The sequence below is a fragment of the Thermobia domestica genome, chromosome 1 (genome assembly GCF_964235325.1).
Source record: "Thermobia domestica chromosome 1, izTheDome1.hap1.1, whole genome shotgun sequence".
NCBI classification, from domain to species: Eukaryota; Metazoa; Arthropoda; class Insecta; order Zygentoma; family Lepismatidae; genus Thermobia; species Thermobia domestica.
The window spans coordinates 18681214-18696365 of NC_137454.1; the positions used below are offsets into that span (position 1 = coordinate 18681214).

At 36.0% G+C, this 15152-nt stretch overlaps 1 protein-coding gene across 4 annotated transcripts in view; it reads left to right on the plus strand.

Annotated features, from left to right (window-relative positions):
• Nup44A (nuclear pore complex protein Nup44A) overlaps positions 1-15152 on the plus strand; it is a 94158-nt gene that overhangs the window by 34573 nt on the left and 44433 nt on the right. For all 4 annotated transcript variants that reach the window (XR_014131162.1, XM_081755148.1, XM_081755139.1 and 1 more), the window contains exon 6: positions 2330-2477. Coding sequence is in view for 3 of the 4 variants with exons in the window: in XM_081755148.1 (XP_081611274.1) it covers positions 2330-2477 (148 nt within the window). In the remaining variant the exon portion in view is untranslated. The remainder of the gene's footprint in view (positions 1-2329; positions 2478-15152) is intronic.

Sequence of the window (15152 nt, forward strand, 5' to 3'; positions counted from 1 at the left end):
AACTATTGTTCCTCTATCTATTTCGAAAAAATATCGGTCTTGCAACTATCAAATTATATTGTAGATGGCTTTCCCACATTCATGTTTCTATTTCGTTTTCCCATATTTCTAGTGCTCATTAGCAGCTAAAACTTTTGTCAATATCTTATATTCAACCCTACTCTAGGACAGTAGTTGTTTCCTTTTGCTAACGCAACGGCGAAGTGGTGAGGTCTACTTGTTAGAAACGCAAAAGAGTGATGGGTACGGCGGGTTTGCATACCCTATAAAGACAAAATCTCTTTTGGTGATTCGCCACCCGAAGATATTCGATTTCAGAGACGAAACTTTAACAATATTTTTATCAACATCAATTGACAACTTTTCCGCACTATTGCATTTTCGATATATAAAAAAGTGATTTTTCGCTCCGCCCTACTGTATATATATAAAAATGAAAGTGACCATGTTTGTGAGTTTATACCTTTTGAACCACCCAACCGATCTCTATCAAATTTTCAACATAGATGAGGTTCGGAACTGAATTTTTTTTTTTATATCATTTCACTTTGACAGTACAACATAGGGGAGGGGAAGATACATAAAAATAAGTAAAACTTAATAACTCGTGAACTACACGACCGATCTCGATCAAACTTGTTACATAGATGAGGCTCGAATATACAGGATGTTAATTAACAATACCGACAAACTGTAAGAGGTGATTCCTTACATCAAGATATAAAAAAAAGTTTATATGGACCTATGGCGAAAAGTGCATTGTTTCAGAGCTAGGGCTGTCTAAAGTCGCGAAAAAACCAAATTTCAAGAGGCCCTATTTCGATTTCGGGAAACTGTGGATGGTGGTCCTTATCCACAGCTTCTGGAATTCGAAATAGAGCCTGTTGAAACTCAGCTTTTTCGTTCTTTCTTTTTATTTATTTATTTATTTATTTATTTTTTTTTTATTTATATATTTTGATGTGAGGAATCACCTCTTACCGTTTGTCGGTGTAGTTCATTAACACTCTGTTTATCTATATCTATCTATCTATCTATCCATATATATGTATAGGTGTGAAAAAACTTTGCCTCGTTGGATCTCACACAATTTCACTCAAGCACAAAAAGACGCCCGTGTGAATGGTACAGAGCTATGACGAATCGGTTCAAGTTTGGATCATTTAATTTGGTGGTTAACATCGAAACGAGTGGAAAAAAAATGGATTTATGCATACAAATCGGAAACAAAGCGACAATCTGCTGTGTAGTTTTTCCGCATGAACCTAAACCAACCAAAGTTGTTTGTGCACGCAGTCTCTCCAAACAAATGATTGCATCTCTCTCTCTCTTTTGTTGTTGTTGTAAATCAGGTATATTGCAACTGTCACACTGGAGAATCATAGAACAGTCAATGCAGAATGGTACATAACCATACGTCTACCAGAAGTACTGAGTGTGAGCAGGCAGTCCAACCCCAACCGTCGAATCATTGTGCATCAGGACAATGCTAGCTCGCACATAGCAGCTACCACAAGTCCAGGAAAACGTCATGACACATACGGCTTATTCCCATGATTTAGCCCCCAGTGATTTTCTTTTTATTTCCAAAATCAATCAAAAACATGTTGCGTGGGAAGCGCTTTTTCACTCCAGAAGAAGCCATCGAGGCATACAAACTGCATGTTTCACAGGTACCAACTTCGGAGTGGCATAACTGTTGCAAGATGCGGTTCTATCGCATGAAACAGTGCATTCCTGCACAGGGAAGTACTTTGAAGGGCAATAGAAAAAAGTTGCTGTACTTCGATGTTTTTGAGTTCTATCGTTTTCCCGAAACTTTCAGTGCAACCCTCGTGTATATAAAACTAAAATACTGTAGTCGTTGAACATGACTAGTAGTTCTGTAAACCATTCGTTGGCACTGAAGAACCCACGCCTTCCACGATTTGCAGTTTCTCTTAGTGGAATTGACGAATTTTCTTTGAGAAGAATATTGCATTTATTTCTGATGCTAGTTTGATCCTAGGCCAGGTTATGTGGATTGAAATTTTTTCATCTTATTTTCCTTCAGAATACAATAATTAAATGATTTTTCATGTATTACTGGAAAAAGAGAGAAAGAAACTTTTATTTCTTTTTTTTCAATTGAAATAATTTTTAAAAAATCAGGTAAAAGAGAAGTTTTAAGTGATTTGTCGAAGTACTTACATCTTGACCACTTCTGTTAGAACTAGAGGACATTTTCAAAAGAAAACTCTTGTATTTAAGCCTAGACAAATGTTTAAAATATAATGCATTTATCTTTGTAGAAGAAAGGGATATAGTATTTTAAATCTTTATATTGCAGCTAATTACTTAGACAATTGGAAATGCATCTCTGTATTGAAGGGCGATGGAACTCAAATGCAAAACGACCCGGCGTCTGCAGTATTAACGTCTCACGGGACGCCCGTTGGAGGACTAGGATCATCAACGGCTTCGCATGGCACTACCAGGTACTATAAACTTGGTACTATAAGCCATCCAAATCAGGTACCATGGCATTAAACAAAATCTCACAGGATCTTTGTTACATTTGTCAAGTGACTAAAAATTAAAAAAAAAAGTGAACTTACAAATAGACTGTTTGCTCAAAAAACTGTGATTTTCATATAGACATATGCTAGTTGCTTGTTTTCTAGTTTTGTAGTTGGCTTAGGGTCATTGTTCTTCCCGTTTGAATGATGGTACGAGAAGTATGTGACGTTTGTTCTTTGAGGTGACAGGTGCTCTTTCTTCTTGAAGACAATTAGACTATGTTTCTTCTTCTGTGGGACACAGTGGTATCGTTGGAAGTGAATATCTCAAATGTTATTTCTTTAATCCGATTCGTAGTTTTGATATTTGTAAAGAAATTCATGAGGGCCGATTCTAAAGTAACATAAAAATATATTTTGCCACCAGTGGAACCATATTTCGTAAATTGATTTTCTATATTTACTTATATTTTATGCTTGGAAACCGTAGTCTAGTGGTTACAGCGTTGGACTCATGTCCATATTGTCCCGGGTTCGATTCCCGACCGGTGCTTCCCAATTTTCGGCGTCCACCCAGCGTCGTGAAGCAAACTGGGGAGCCACGTGAATGAAAGACGTGACGGCCAGGCCACTAGGTCTAGAAAGCTCCCGATAAGTCGGTTAATGACGGGGCGACGCAGCGCGCTGAGCACGTGCCCGTCGCGAGGTTTGACGTAGTTCAGCCGGTCGCTGACAGATGGCGTTGGAGCGGCTCAGGTCCTCAAGATCGGCTGTTTTGCCAACTGTCTTGGTTTACTTATATTTTATATAAATCATATTGACGACATAATTCTACTGTTCATCAATATAATCCTCATCAGCTCCACCTTAATTAGATTTCAGATTTTTTCCGCTTGTCAAAACAAATTTTATACGCATTTCCCTACACAGTTTCAAATGTGTTATATAAAGTACAGCCTTGTTTTGAAGGTCAATTAATTTAATCACATCTTGTCGTAGTGTAATTTCTTGCAAAAGTAATGCAAAATATTAAAATGCTGTTTTTTTTTTCTTCATATTTCTTGCACAGTCGCTTGCGATACATTTGATATATATATAAAAAAAAAAAAAAAATTGTGCTTCCATATATATTGAATGCTTGGTGAGCGTGTTCCTGAGTTCCATTTAAAAAGTTGAGAATTAAGATAAAAGCGAACTCCAGTGTGGAAAGTCAGAAATAACGTCAGCGGGAGATGTTCTGACCACACATTTTTCAAATATCACTTTCTTTTCGTTGTATTATGAGATCTTTTTATAATTATAATGTGTCGAACGATTAATACCCTTGCCTAATGCACATAGTTATTAGTTTTAGAGGTCGCTGTAGCTCAGTACTACAACACTTACCTCTGGTGCATGAAGTCCGTTGATCATTCCCAGCTCGTGCCAAGTTGACTTTGTAGTGGACAAAGACGTGTGCGTGGTTTTTCTCAGGGTTCTTCCCTTTCCTTGCACTTTCTTTATTTCAGCATTATCATTCATCTCATCATCATTGCTTCCCTTAGACTCGGAGCATAATCGTGGAAAGTGAAACTAAACTAAACTTTAAAAAAAATAAAAATGCTGGTTTGTTCCTAGCCCAGAATATGTAAACTCTTGAAACAAAAAAGTGTCAACCAATTTGTCTTTCAAGGTCGTACGTACGAAATCTTAATTAGTTGGCTCGAAATATTATCTTAGTTGGGCAAATTAGTTTCATATTTGTTTCCATTCCATCTGTGGGTAAAGATTCAGATCTTTACGAAATAGAAGTGTACGGCCATTTTTTTTTTTTTTTTCGAACAAGACTACATACCGAGTGACGTCTTACATTATACGAAATAATAGATTAATCGTAGACTCAGGCACGATAATTTAAATCAAGTGGAAACACTTTTTGTGTATTTGTTTATATATTTCTGTGGCGGGTCCTACGGAAACATGATGTTCTTTCAAAATGGAATTACCGAAGACAAGATGCTTGTGGAGCTTATTTCTTTGGTTGCTACGGTGATATTTTCTCTCTGTCATGTCATTCTGTAATCACATTTCCACACATACACATTCACATACAATGGATGTTAGCACAGAAAAGGTGATGGGCCTAAGTTCTTCGTTAACCACTGAATTTTCAATATTGTTGACTTTTTTGTTTTTTACTGACTTTCTATATTGTACAATACGTATCTACTTAAAATTGTTAATATACACAATATCTTAGTTGGTTTTCTGTCGTTGATAATTATATATGACGGTATACTTAATTATTAACAGATTTTGCACTGGAAACTTTGTTATTTGTTATACTTATTACTTTGAAAACAAATTCCAATGTCGCTTTGCTTTCCAAAAATTGTGACGTTTGTTAGATTATTGAACAAATGCTTGTTTTGGGAAGAACGCTTGCGTTTTTTTATATATATAATTTTCCTCGATGTTTTAATTAGAATAGTGAGTGTATTTTGCTTCCTGTTTGAAATAATTTTCTGTATATATATATATCCATATATATTGTGAATAAGTAAACAATTTGTATCACACAATTTTGCTATAAAAATGTTGATTTGATCACAAACAAAACTTTTATTCTTTTCTGATATGACTTCTCCAATTCTTTTTTTTTTTCTGTCTTTTTTTATTATTAATTTACTGTTACTCATTCATATGACTGTTTTCTATGGGGTCAGATTCTCTTGGGTCTCCTTATTTTTTATTCTGAATATCATACTACTAAATATTTCATCGTTTATTTGCACATATCGTTTTCTTGAGCGTGTAACACAATCGCGGAACTTTATACTAAAATTTCACTTTATTATTATTATTATTATTATTATTATTATTATTATTATTATTATTATTATTATTATTATTATTATTATTATTATTATTATTATTATTTTGTCATTAATTTGTCGCAGTAAGTTCGAACAGTTATTTAACATTGGAAAGTGCATGAAATACATAATAGACTCAATACGGGGATTAAATCATAAATCATGGCAACTATTTTTTTTCTTTCGAATGGGGCATAACAGGACAGATCGAAGATACACATTGGAAAGCTTGTGGTATGGGCCATCGAATGATCTTACCAGAGGAAGGCTGGATGAAGGAGGCTCTCTTGGGGAACAAGCAAAACACAGGCTATCGTACAAGATTTGTTTATATTCATATGAGCAACGTTTACACAAAACTACTTCATACATAGTATAGGTCTCGCAAGTTGCCCTGGATGTTTATCAACCTTCGAAGTAGTGTCCAAGTTCATTGACGGTCCATTGCCAGCGATGACGAAAACTTTGAATAGCTTCGAAAAGCTGTTGCAGTGTCTGGTTTGCTAGCAAAACGTTTCCTACTCAGTGGCTGTTTCACTTTGGGGCACAGATCATAATCATATGGACTAAGATCAGAAGAATATGGCGAGTGTGAAAGAACTTCTTATCCCCACCCGATCGTTGTTCACTCTTCGTTACTTCCGTTCCGGACCACTTTCGCTCACCTACTGAACTTCAGGGCGTGTTCAGATATGCATCTCTACTCATACACCATCGGGTGGGACCACTTGACATTACTTGCCACAACTTTTCCAATGAGTATCCTCGATCTATATTGTTATGCCCCATTCGAAAAAAAAAATATAGGTGCCATGACTTATGACTTCACATTCGTATTAATTCAGTTGTTATGCATAATAAAAGAGTCCGCATTCGACTTTTGATTCTACAAAATAAGGATAGCGAAAGGAAGAATTACAGGGTAAGTCACGAGAAATGGGACACTTGAAAATAACAACACTGACAAAATGAAGCGCATGGTGGCGCTAGTTACCATGCCGTCTACATCACGGCACCGGTGGAAGCCTTTGTTTGCAAGAAGAGTATAGTTGCTGATTAGCGGGAGATGCGACGTGGACAGGACCGGCATTTTAGTGTGCCAAATGGGAAATCAATTATCAGGTGGGTAAAACAATGGAGAAAAACTGGTTCTGTCAACGACAAGAAGCATGAAGAACCTTCAAGGACAGTCCGTACACCAGAAAACATCCATTGTGTACGCCAGGCTTTGCAGCAAAGTCCGCAAAGATCAGCTGGTCTCCGTGCAAGAACACTGCACATGCCGCAAACATTAATGTGTCGCATTTTGAAAGAAGACGTACATTCTCATCCATACAAGATACAGACTGTGCAATAGCTACGGATGGTTGACAAAAAGCTTAGAAAAGACTTTTGTGAACTGTTTTTAGACAAACTGAATCGCGATGAAGACTTGCTGGACAATTTTATAATGTTTGATGAGTCGAATTTCCACCTAAATGGATGGATCAATAAACAGAATTTTCGTTCTTGGTCGGACACAAATCTTCAAATTTTCCATAAGACTCCTCAGTTTGGCGTGGCATCAGTGTTGTTGTGGCATTGTTTGACCCACCTGGTAGTTGCTTTCCTGTTTGGTACACTAAAATGCTGCTGAACAGCGACTATAATCTTCTTGCGAACAAAGGCTTCCACCGCTTAAACACGCACAAGCTCTGGCCAACAACTTACGGTAAACTAAATGGCAGATTTCTGTGATGTAGACGACATGGCAACTAGCGCTACCATGCGCTTCAGTTTGGCAGTGTTGCCACTTTAAAGTATCCCGTTTCCCATGGCTCACCCTGTAGTGAGAAAGGAAGGGTACTTTCTCACTGTTGCATTTCTTTGAATCGTAATTCTGTTGCAGATATGACTGATAGATGACGCTAAGTGGCAGTGTTAAGATCATTTCGTTCGCGAAGGAACTTAAGTTGAAAGAACTTCTACAGTTAAGAAATAATTTTCCTTCCCCACCAATTTTTCGTTCCTCTTTACTTGTACTTTGGAATCAAATGATTACTGCAGGAAATCGAATACACACTTCTTTATAATCCATAAAATCAGAGTTAGTAAATAGAACTGTTCGCTTATTTTGTATAATTAATGTTCAAATGCAAATTACTTCTAATAACTTTTGAAAGGTTGTCTTTTGAGTAAAGTTGTCTGTCAATTAAGGAGAAAGCGATCAAAGAAGAAAACACTGTATACAGAAGGAAGAACTAACTTGTTCCAGCTGTATGTAACTGCTTGGGGTGTGTTTTCTGTCCAGCTTTTCTGTATTTATTACTATAGTCCAGAAGAATACTGTATGATATTTCTAGAGCTTCTTTTATAGACGAGATAGAATTTTCCATTTCAAACGTTAGGTCTTATCTCAAGTGATGCAGAACCTTAGATAGATTATTTTGTGGTTCAGTGGGGATGATAAGCATTTAATCTGTTTCCTTTTGTAAGGGTGTTTATACAGTCTAGAGCTTATCTATTTCAGGTGTGCCCTCGGAAAATATGCGAAACATACTTCGGCCCCATCTTCCCCGTCCTCGGACGGAGGAAACCCTCCCTTTGCTTAGAGAAAAGAAGTGAATAATCAGCTGTGTTGCCAATTTGTCATTCAATCGTTTGGCCTTGACGAGTGAAGATCATAGGCTACTTAGAATGGCTAGCAAGACAGAGCACAACGAAGTCTGTGAAATAATTCATTGTGGCAACGCTTCCGCATCCAACAATTGAAAGATCTGTTTCACAGCAACTTATCCCCCTTATTTGAGGAAGGTACGGGAAATCACATATCAGACAGCAGCGCCAGAAGGGGCATACTTGAAATAGAAAGACTCTAGTTTGGGAGTTAGCAGTGTTTAGAACTAAAGATGACTGTTGTGAATTGATGCCAATACAGTGCTGTATAAGTTATTATGTCAAAACAAACAGTAGTTGGAGTTGGACTTATCTTTGCACAAAGTAAAGTAGAATATAACCATTAAGGCATTTTCTTATATATAGAAGTATACTGAATTAATGTTTCATATGGACTTCCATGCTTCAACACTTCAAGATCTAGATAAAAAACGAGTATATAAAACTAATGGAAACAAAATAATTGGACAAATGTTGGAGATAAAATTGACCATACCTCAACCGATGAAGCCTGGAGGTCCATGTGAAATACTATTACACTATTCATGCAAGTAACATGTTGTAGTACAATAGTGAATATTCAACTGAAGCTGGAATCGAACCTGAGTTTCTGGCTTATCTTGTCGATGCAGTAACCACTACGCTACCCAGTTTACTTCCTGACGAGTCAAACATTTCCAGTCTTGAGGTGTTTGCAGTAAGTTCATTTTGATCTTGATGTATGGCATACGACGTTGCGAAAAGTTATTGTTGAGCTAAGTTGTTTTGCATTGTTTATTATTCCTATAAAATTCCGGCTTTTTAGGTAAATTATAGACTTTGTCAAGTGTATGTAGCATTTTTCCTATTTATAGTAGGATCATGGTTCATACCTAGTTTTTTTTTTTTTTTTTCATCATAATAGAGCAACCTTTCAAATGGTACCATTTACATTTTCCTATCATGTCCCTGAGACGGGAAAGTTTGAGAAATCGGGATTTTTCTCTTTTTTTTTTTTTTTCTTTTCAAATTTTGAGCCCCTCTGGACCCTGAAGTTAACGCAGGGATCTGAAAATCAACTGAAAAATACTAAGGGGTGTACTGAAATTCAACCTTTTATCTTGAATAGTAAGGACGGGAAAAATATTTACCAATGATCCCCACAATGCTCGAGATTACGCAAAAGACCCTGATCTCCGGTTAAAAAAAAAAAAAAAAAAAAAAACTTAGGGTCGTGTTTTGTACCTCATTCTCTTCAGAATAGAACAGCCTTTCAAACGGTACCATTCACATGTCTCCATCATGTACTTAAGGCGGGAAAAATCGCAAAAAGTCATTTTATTGTTAAAATATCCCTTGTCCTTATCTTTTTGCCCATTTGGACCCCTCCTGTATTTACGCAGAGATCTGAAAAAATCCGATAAATGCTACTCAGTGGAGTGAATGTTTGTGCAAAATTTCAATCTTCTAGGTGCAAAAGTAAGCCCGCCAAAAGAATAAAAATAGGCCTAACTGAAAAATATTTTTTAAAAGTTATGACGTCATCACCTTCAATGTTTCGACGCAGAAAGGCGTGAAACCATACGTAACGTCTTCTACAAAGCCTCCAGTCTTAAAAGAAAAACGAAGTAAAAGGTTTTATTGGTTCTTTTTTAATCGAATAATGAAGACACTACTTTAGTACTTAAAAATATGTACTAGACCTCCAAAATGGTACCTATGTGCCTTATACAGAGTCATTTTGACGTATAATTAGAGTGATATTAAAGGCCTGACTATTGAAGGAAACATATGTTAGTCAAACTCTTTAGTATGGCATTAATCACGCGTCAGAACTAGAGATGCAAAAAAGCCGGCTTTTTTGAATCGATGTTTTTTTTTCACATAAAAATCCGGCTTTTTTGGGGGGAAAAAACGAGAATTTTGGAAATTTTGGCTTTTTTCATTTTCATGATTTTTCTATCCAAATAGCTTTCTTATAGTATATTCTATAGTTAGATAAGAATTCCATGACCTAAATGCCGTATTTAGCTCTGTAATTCACCATCAAGATGGATGGAGAACATGTTTTACGAATTAAAGCTAACATGAAGAATGTAGTATTTGAGGGCAATTTTACAGGATATTTAACTTTATTTTAACTTTTGAGCTATAGACATTTTTTTCTTCTCTAGATCATTTTAGTTTGTCATCCGTGTTTCATTTCTAAGAGCTTAGTACTCTAGCTTCTAGCACAAAAGTTAAACTTACGTTTTTCTATATATCCGTCAAAGTATACGTTTTTCAATATGTCCGTCAAACCGTACTTCCACATCTTTGTTATACTATAGTTGTGCAATGATTTAGCAATAATTTTCCGGATACAACCTTGAATACCAATTTATACAAATAATCAGTAGCGGATTTAGAAAAGTACTTTGGGAGGGGTTTCTCTGATTGTTTCGTTTTCTAAAAAGGCCTAATTTTATTTGGAAGGTGCTTGAAGTTTATGAGTACAGGCATAACTAATATTTCGTTTCGTTTATATGTTTAGCAATAATCTTAAGGATACAACCTTGAAAATAATTTTATACTGAGAATCAGTGGCGAATTTAGAAAAGTATTTTGGGAGGGGTTTTCTTACTACTAATGTTTAGTTTTTCTAAACATTCGTGATTTTTATTTGACGGGACCTTAAAGTTTATGAGTAAAGGCATAACTAATAGATATATCGTTCGTTTTAGACATTCCGCAACTTTGGGGAACAGGCTTCAGTCCGGAAGACCGACCCCCTAACCTTCGCAAAACCGTCACTGCTGGTAATTAGTAATAATAACGATTTAAAAACAATAAGAAAGGAAGTCGGCCAACTCCTAGTCGGCCAGTAGACGCACTATTTCTACATTCACAGATGGAATGAAGGAATGCTTTGTCAGAATGGTCGAATGCTGGGTTGAATCCCGGACTTCCCGATAGAAGCGCAAAAGCCAACCACCTAGTCATGTTTGTTGTGCAGTTGTATTTAGCTTAACTTAAACATATTCCGTAGCCCTTTTTTGGGGGGTGGGGGGAGTTCCGTAATATCTAAATACAATACTTGACCACGGTTTATCCGTAATATGTTGAATCCCTCTTATTAAAAATTCAGAAAACTTGAGGACTGGGTAAACCGTGATGGTGGTCAAGGGCGCCCATGTTGTGGTTTCCAAGGTGGGGGCAAGTATAAGCGACGTTTCAAAAATAGTTTCAAATTTTGCTGTAACTAATGTAAAAATTCTGTTGGATTTTCAATATTCTGAAGTACATTATCCTCTAGGAGGGCGAGCGTCCCCCCCCCCTTGCCCCCTGATGGGCGCCTTTGATGGTGGTTATAAAAAACTTAACTCTAGAATTTCAAGAATATACAGAACCAAAAGTTCCAGATGTACAGCCTTTAATTGTATCATATACATCTAAGTATTTCCCTTATGTTTTATTTTATTTTGTTTCAAAAAGAGGGTATGGAATATTTTGAAGTAAAAATACTACATACAATTTTGCTAGTTATTTGTATATTTTTTAAAAGAAGTTTTTACTTTTAGGGTTGGCTCGTTTACACCAGCTTTTTTTAATAACTGGTTTAAACCAAAGTAAATAAATAAATAAATAAAAAGAACAAAAATGCGAATCGTGTGAACTTCATGGTAACGTTTCCACATGTCGAACCATCTGCATTAGTCTTATTTCCTTTTCACCTTTTAATCAAGGTGTCCCATGTTCAATTCTCAGTCGAACCACAACTTTACTTTCATGTGTAAACCAAGCGAAAGTCTTCTCCTTGATAACCTCGGTATTACGTAAGGATGTTAAGCCTAAACATACGAAACGACCAAATTATGTATTTCTGCATGCCTGTTGTTTTATAAAGAAGCCAAGGTTGCTTAAATATATTGATTGAAATTGATAAAATTTATCGATTGCTTACGTAGCTTCCAACATTAGCTTGGATTGGACTTTCACTGATATCTACATACTAAATTTGTAATTTAATACCTCAATTTAGCGTACTGATTATAATACGTTGACCTTTAAATTTTACATGGAAAGCCATAACAGGATTTTCCCGTTATTGTTTTACATTTAAAATAATGACGGGATTTTCCCGATGGTTAGGGCGGGAGTTTCTCAATTTAAGAAATTTGCTGACCGGACTTCTTTAAGCTTATGGGACCTCTTCCAGTATAACCCCGTTGTTGCATAATGACACCAAGGCGAAACACTTATTTCTGTGAATATGTAATATAAATACATAAAGCAAAATATCTAATTAAAAAAACTGGTTTAAACCCCAAAAAAGCCTGGTTTAAACTGTCCCCAAAAAAACAGGTTTTTGGCATTTTCAGAAACAACCATGATTCTTGCCAACTCTGCTTACTTTTGTATATAGGAGGTTATTTTTTTATTATATACATTGGTTAATCCTTTGGAATTCATAATGTAAAAATGTTGAAGTAAAATTGTTTAAAATATCTTTTCGAAATTCATGGTTTATTTTTGAGTTTTTATATTATTATCGGCATCAACCACTAATTAAATGACATTTTGTGTTATAGAGAAGCGAAACAAAGTCTGCTTTATCAATTTAAAGCAGAAGTTTGAAAAAAGCCCAAAATTTCCCAAGCAAAAAAACGAAGCAGAAAAAAGTTTTTTTTTTTTCAAAAAAGCCGGTTTTTTCCCGAGCCCTTGCATCTCTAGTCAGAACAACTCTGCATAAGGCCCTACATTTCTAAGCGGATCAGATTGTGTACTTGATTTCATTCATGGTATTGATCTGAATTAATACTATGAGATATCTTAAAATGACGTCACACTGACCATGCTTGATTGCCACAATCTCTAAACACAAATTTTTAGACACAAACCATGTTCGTCTCACAACAAATTTTAGAAAAAAGTAAGTGAAATATATTAACACAATGGAAGTGGTAGCTTGAAAAGTGTGGAGGGATGCTTGATATCCCGTCGAATTTCAAATATTATCTCTAGTCAAGGAAACTAAATGGGGGGAAGAAGGTGCTATGGGCTAGGTGTATGTATCTTGTTTCTTTCCATAGTGCAATGTTTCGATATGGTATTCAATCAATGGAAACTATCTTCTGTTGAGAAATAAAGAAAAAGTCGTCTTCCATATTCTTTCTGAACTAAATGATACGACCTTACAGTGTTACTGCATTTATCCTAGCGAGAAATTTTCGGAAAATGCTTTTTCTCCGATCGCTCAATGTACTCGCAAAACACGCATAATTATTCGTCCATAATTGGCCAAGTATGAAACTTACCCATCACATCATTAAAAATGATGAGTGGAAACACTACTTCCGTTGATTGCACCTGGAAGATTTTTACTGAATGATTTCGGTCACTTAGGATTATTTATCAAGTTGAGTTTATAAAGTGATTGGATTGTAATGTGAGTAACTTTCCTGGCGAATAAGGGCACAAATGGTTAAAACCTCCCAGTAAAAATCTTACAAACGTAATCAACGGAATTATTGTTTCCACTCATCATTTTTAATAATTGATTAAAATGCACCGATTTCAGTCTCCAAATAAGTAAATAGTTGTAGTTGTCTAAGTAAGACACTATCTTATCGCTATCACGAAATTTGATAGTCACCCCTCGAAAAAAATTAGATCAACTGTCATGAATATAACCCGTGTAGATTTTATCACTGCTTGACATTTCGACCAAATTACTCTATAACCTCGTACATGGGTATTCTTTTAAACGAGAAATGAAAAGCACAGAAGGTCGTTTCACGTTCATGGTAACGATTTCGAATACCAGGGAGCAGCACGTGCTCACAGCAGAGAACAACCAAAACTGGTAGTGCGAAAGTATTGTGTGTTGACTTGCAAAGATGACGAATCGTGCGTGCGTGAGTGATTATATGGCATCGAAAATCCCAATCTTTTGGGAGGGATACATCTGTGTCCTTTGATGCAGATTAAATTTTTGAATGAAACACTTAGTAATCCCGTTCCAGTTCGTGTCCAGATTGCCTTAATTCAAATTTAACTTGTAATCTTCAAAGTCTCTTGATCTAAGTGCGTCAGAATAAACGTTGTTTCAAGAAAATCAATTTTAGTGTTATTTCACAGACTCACAAATTTACTATGGCGTGTACGAAATGTAATGATAATGTAACAAAAAATGTATAGGAGTAATTAAGTGCAACGCACATGCTACTGGGAAATTAGAAATTTGAAAAAGACTAACGCACAGTCAGGACCACGTCATACACAGGGAACTCCTACCTCAATACAGCAAATGGAATAAAGGTAAAAATCGAAAGTTGAACATTAATTCCCTTACTTCGATAGTGATGTTATGTTTCTCACTGATTGAATACCATACCCAGAAAACATTGCTGTCTGAAAAGAAAGAAAATTAATATACGCGGTTCCATTACTTCTTTTATTTTTTTTAAAAGGAAATTGTAGACTTTCATTTAAGTAGCTACTGCTACAGCTTCATTAAAAAACCTTTCTTTGTACGTTATTTTGTTTAGAATCAAACCAGCTTCCGGATGGTAGGATGCCCGTGGCACCATGACATACTTTGAAAAGGGATATTGTAGGAAATATCCGTTTTCGAGAGTTTTGCCCCCGTAGAATTGTCACACGGGAGAATGTACGCGCCCATAATATTCCATGAAAAATGCGTGTAGGAATTCTAAATGTTTTTTCTAAGCACCAGTCCGATGTTTTTAGTTGCAAGGGAGAAAGATATTTTCCAGTCCTGTTAGAATGTACAGTCCGCAGCAAAAACCTGCAACATGAGCATGTGAGTTTATTGTGAAACTACGCCTAACCGCCCAGGGAATCAATATAACGTCTGTGGCACGAATCACGCCAGGAGAAACCTCGGCGTTCACTTCTGCACACTTATTTTGGAACAAAAGACTTCGTTTCACAATAAACGTACATGCTCATCTTGCAGTTTTTTGCTGCTTACTGTACATAATCGTAGATAGAAATAGGAAAAAGATAGGATCTGAAATAAAAATTTCTGGACAGAGCAATATTAATTCGATTTTTATGGCTGATACGTAATTTTGTTCAGAATGAAACCAACGAACAGATGGGATGGTGCCGATGGCTCCATCACGTACGGTGAAAGGGAAATTTGGGAAAATTCCCGTTT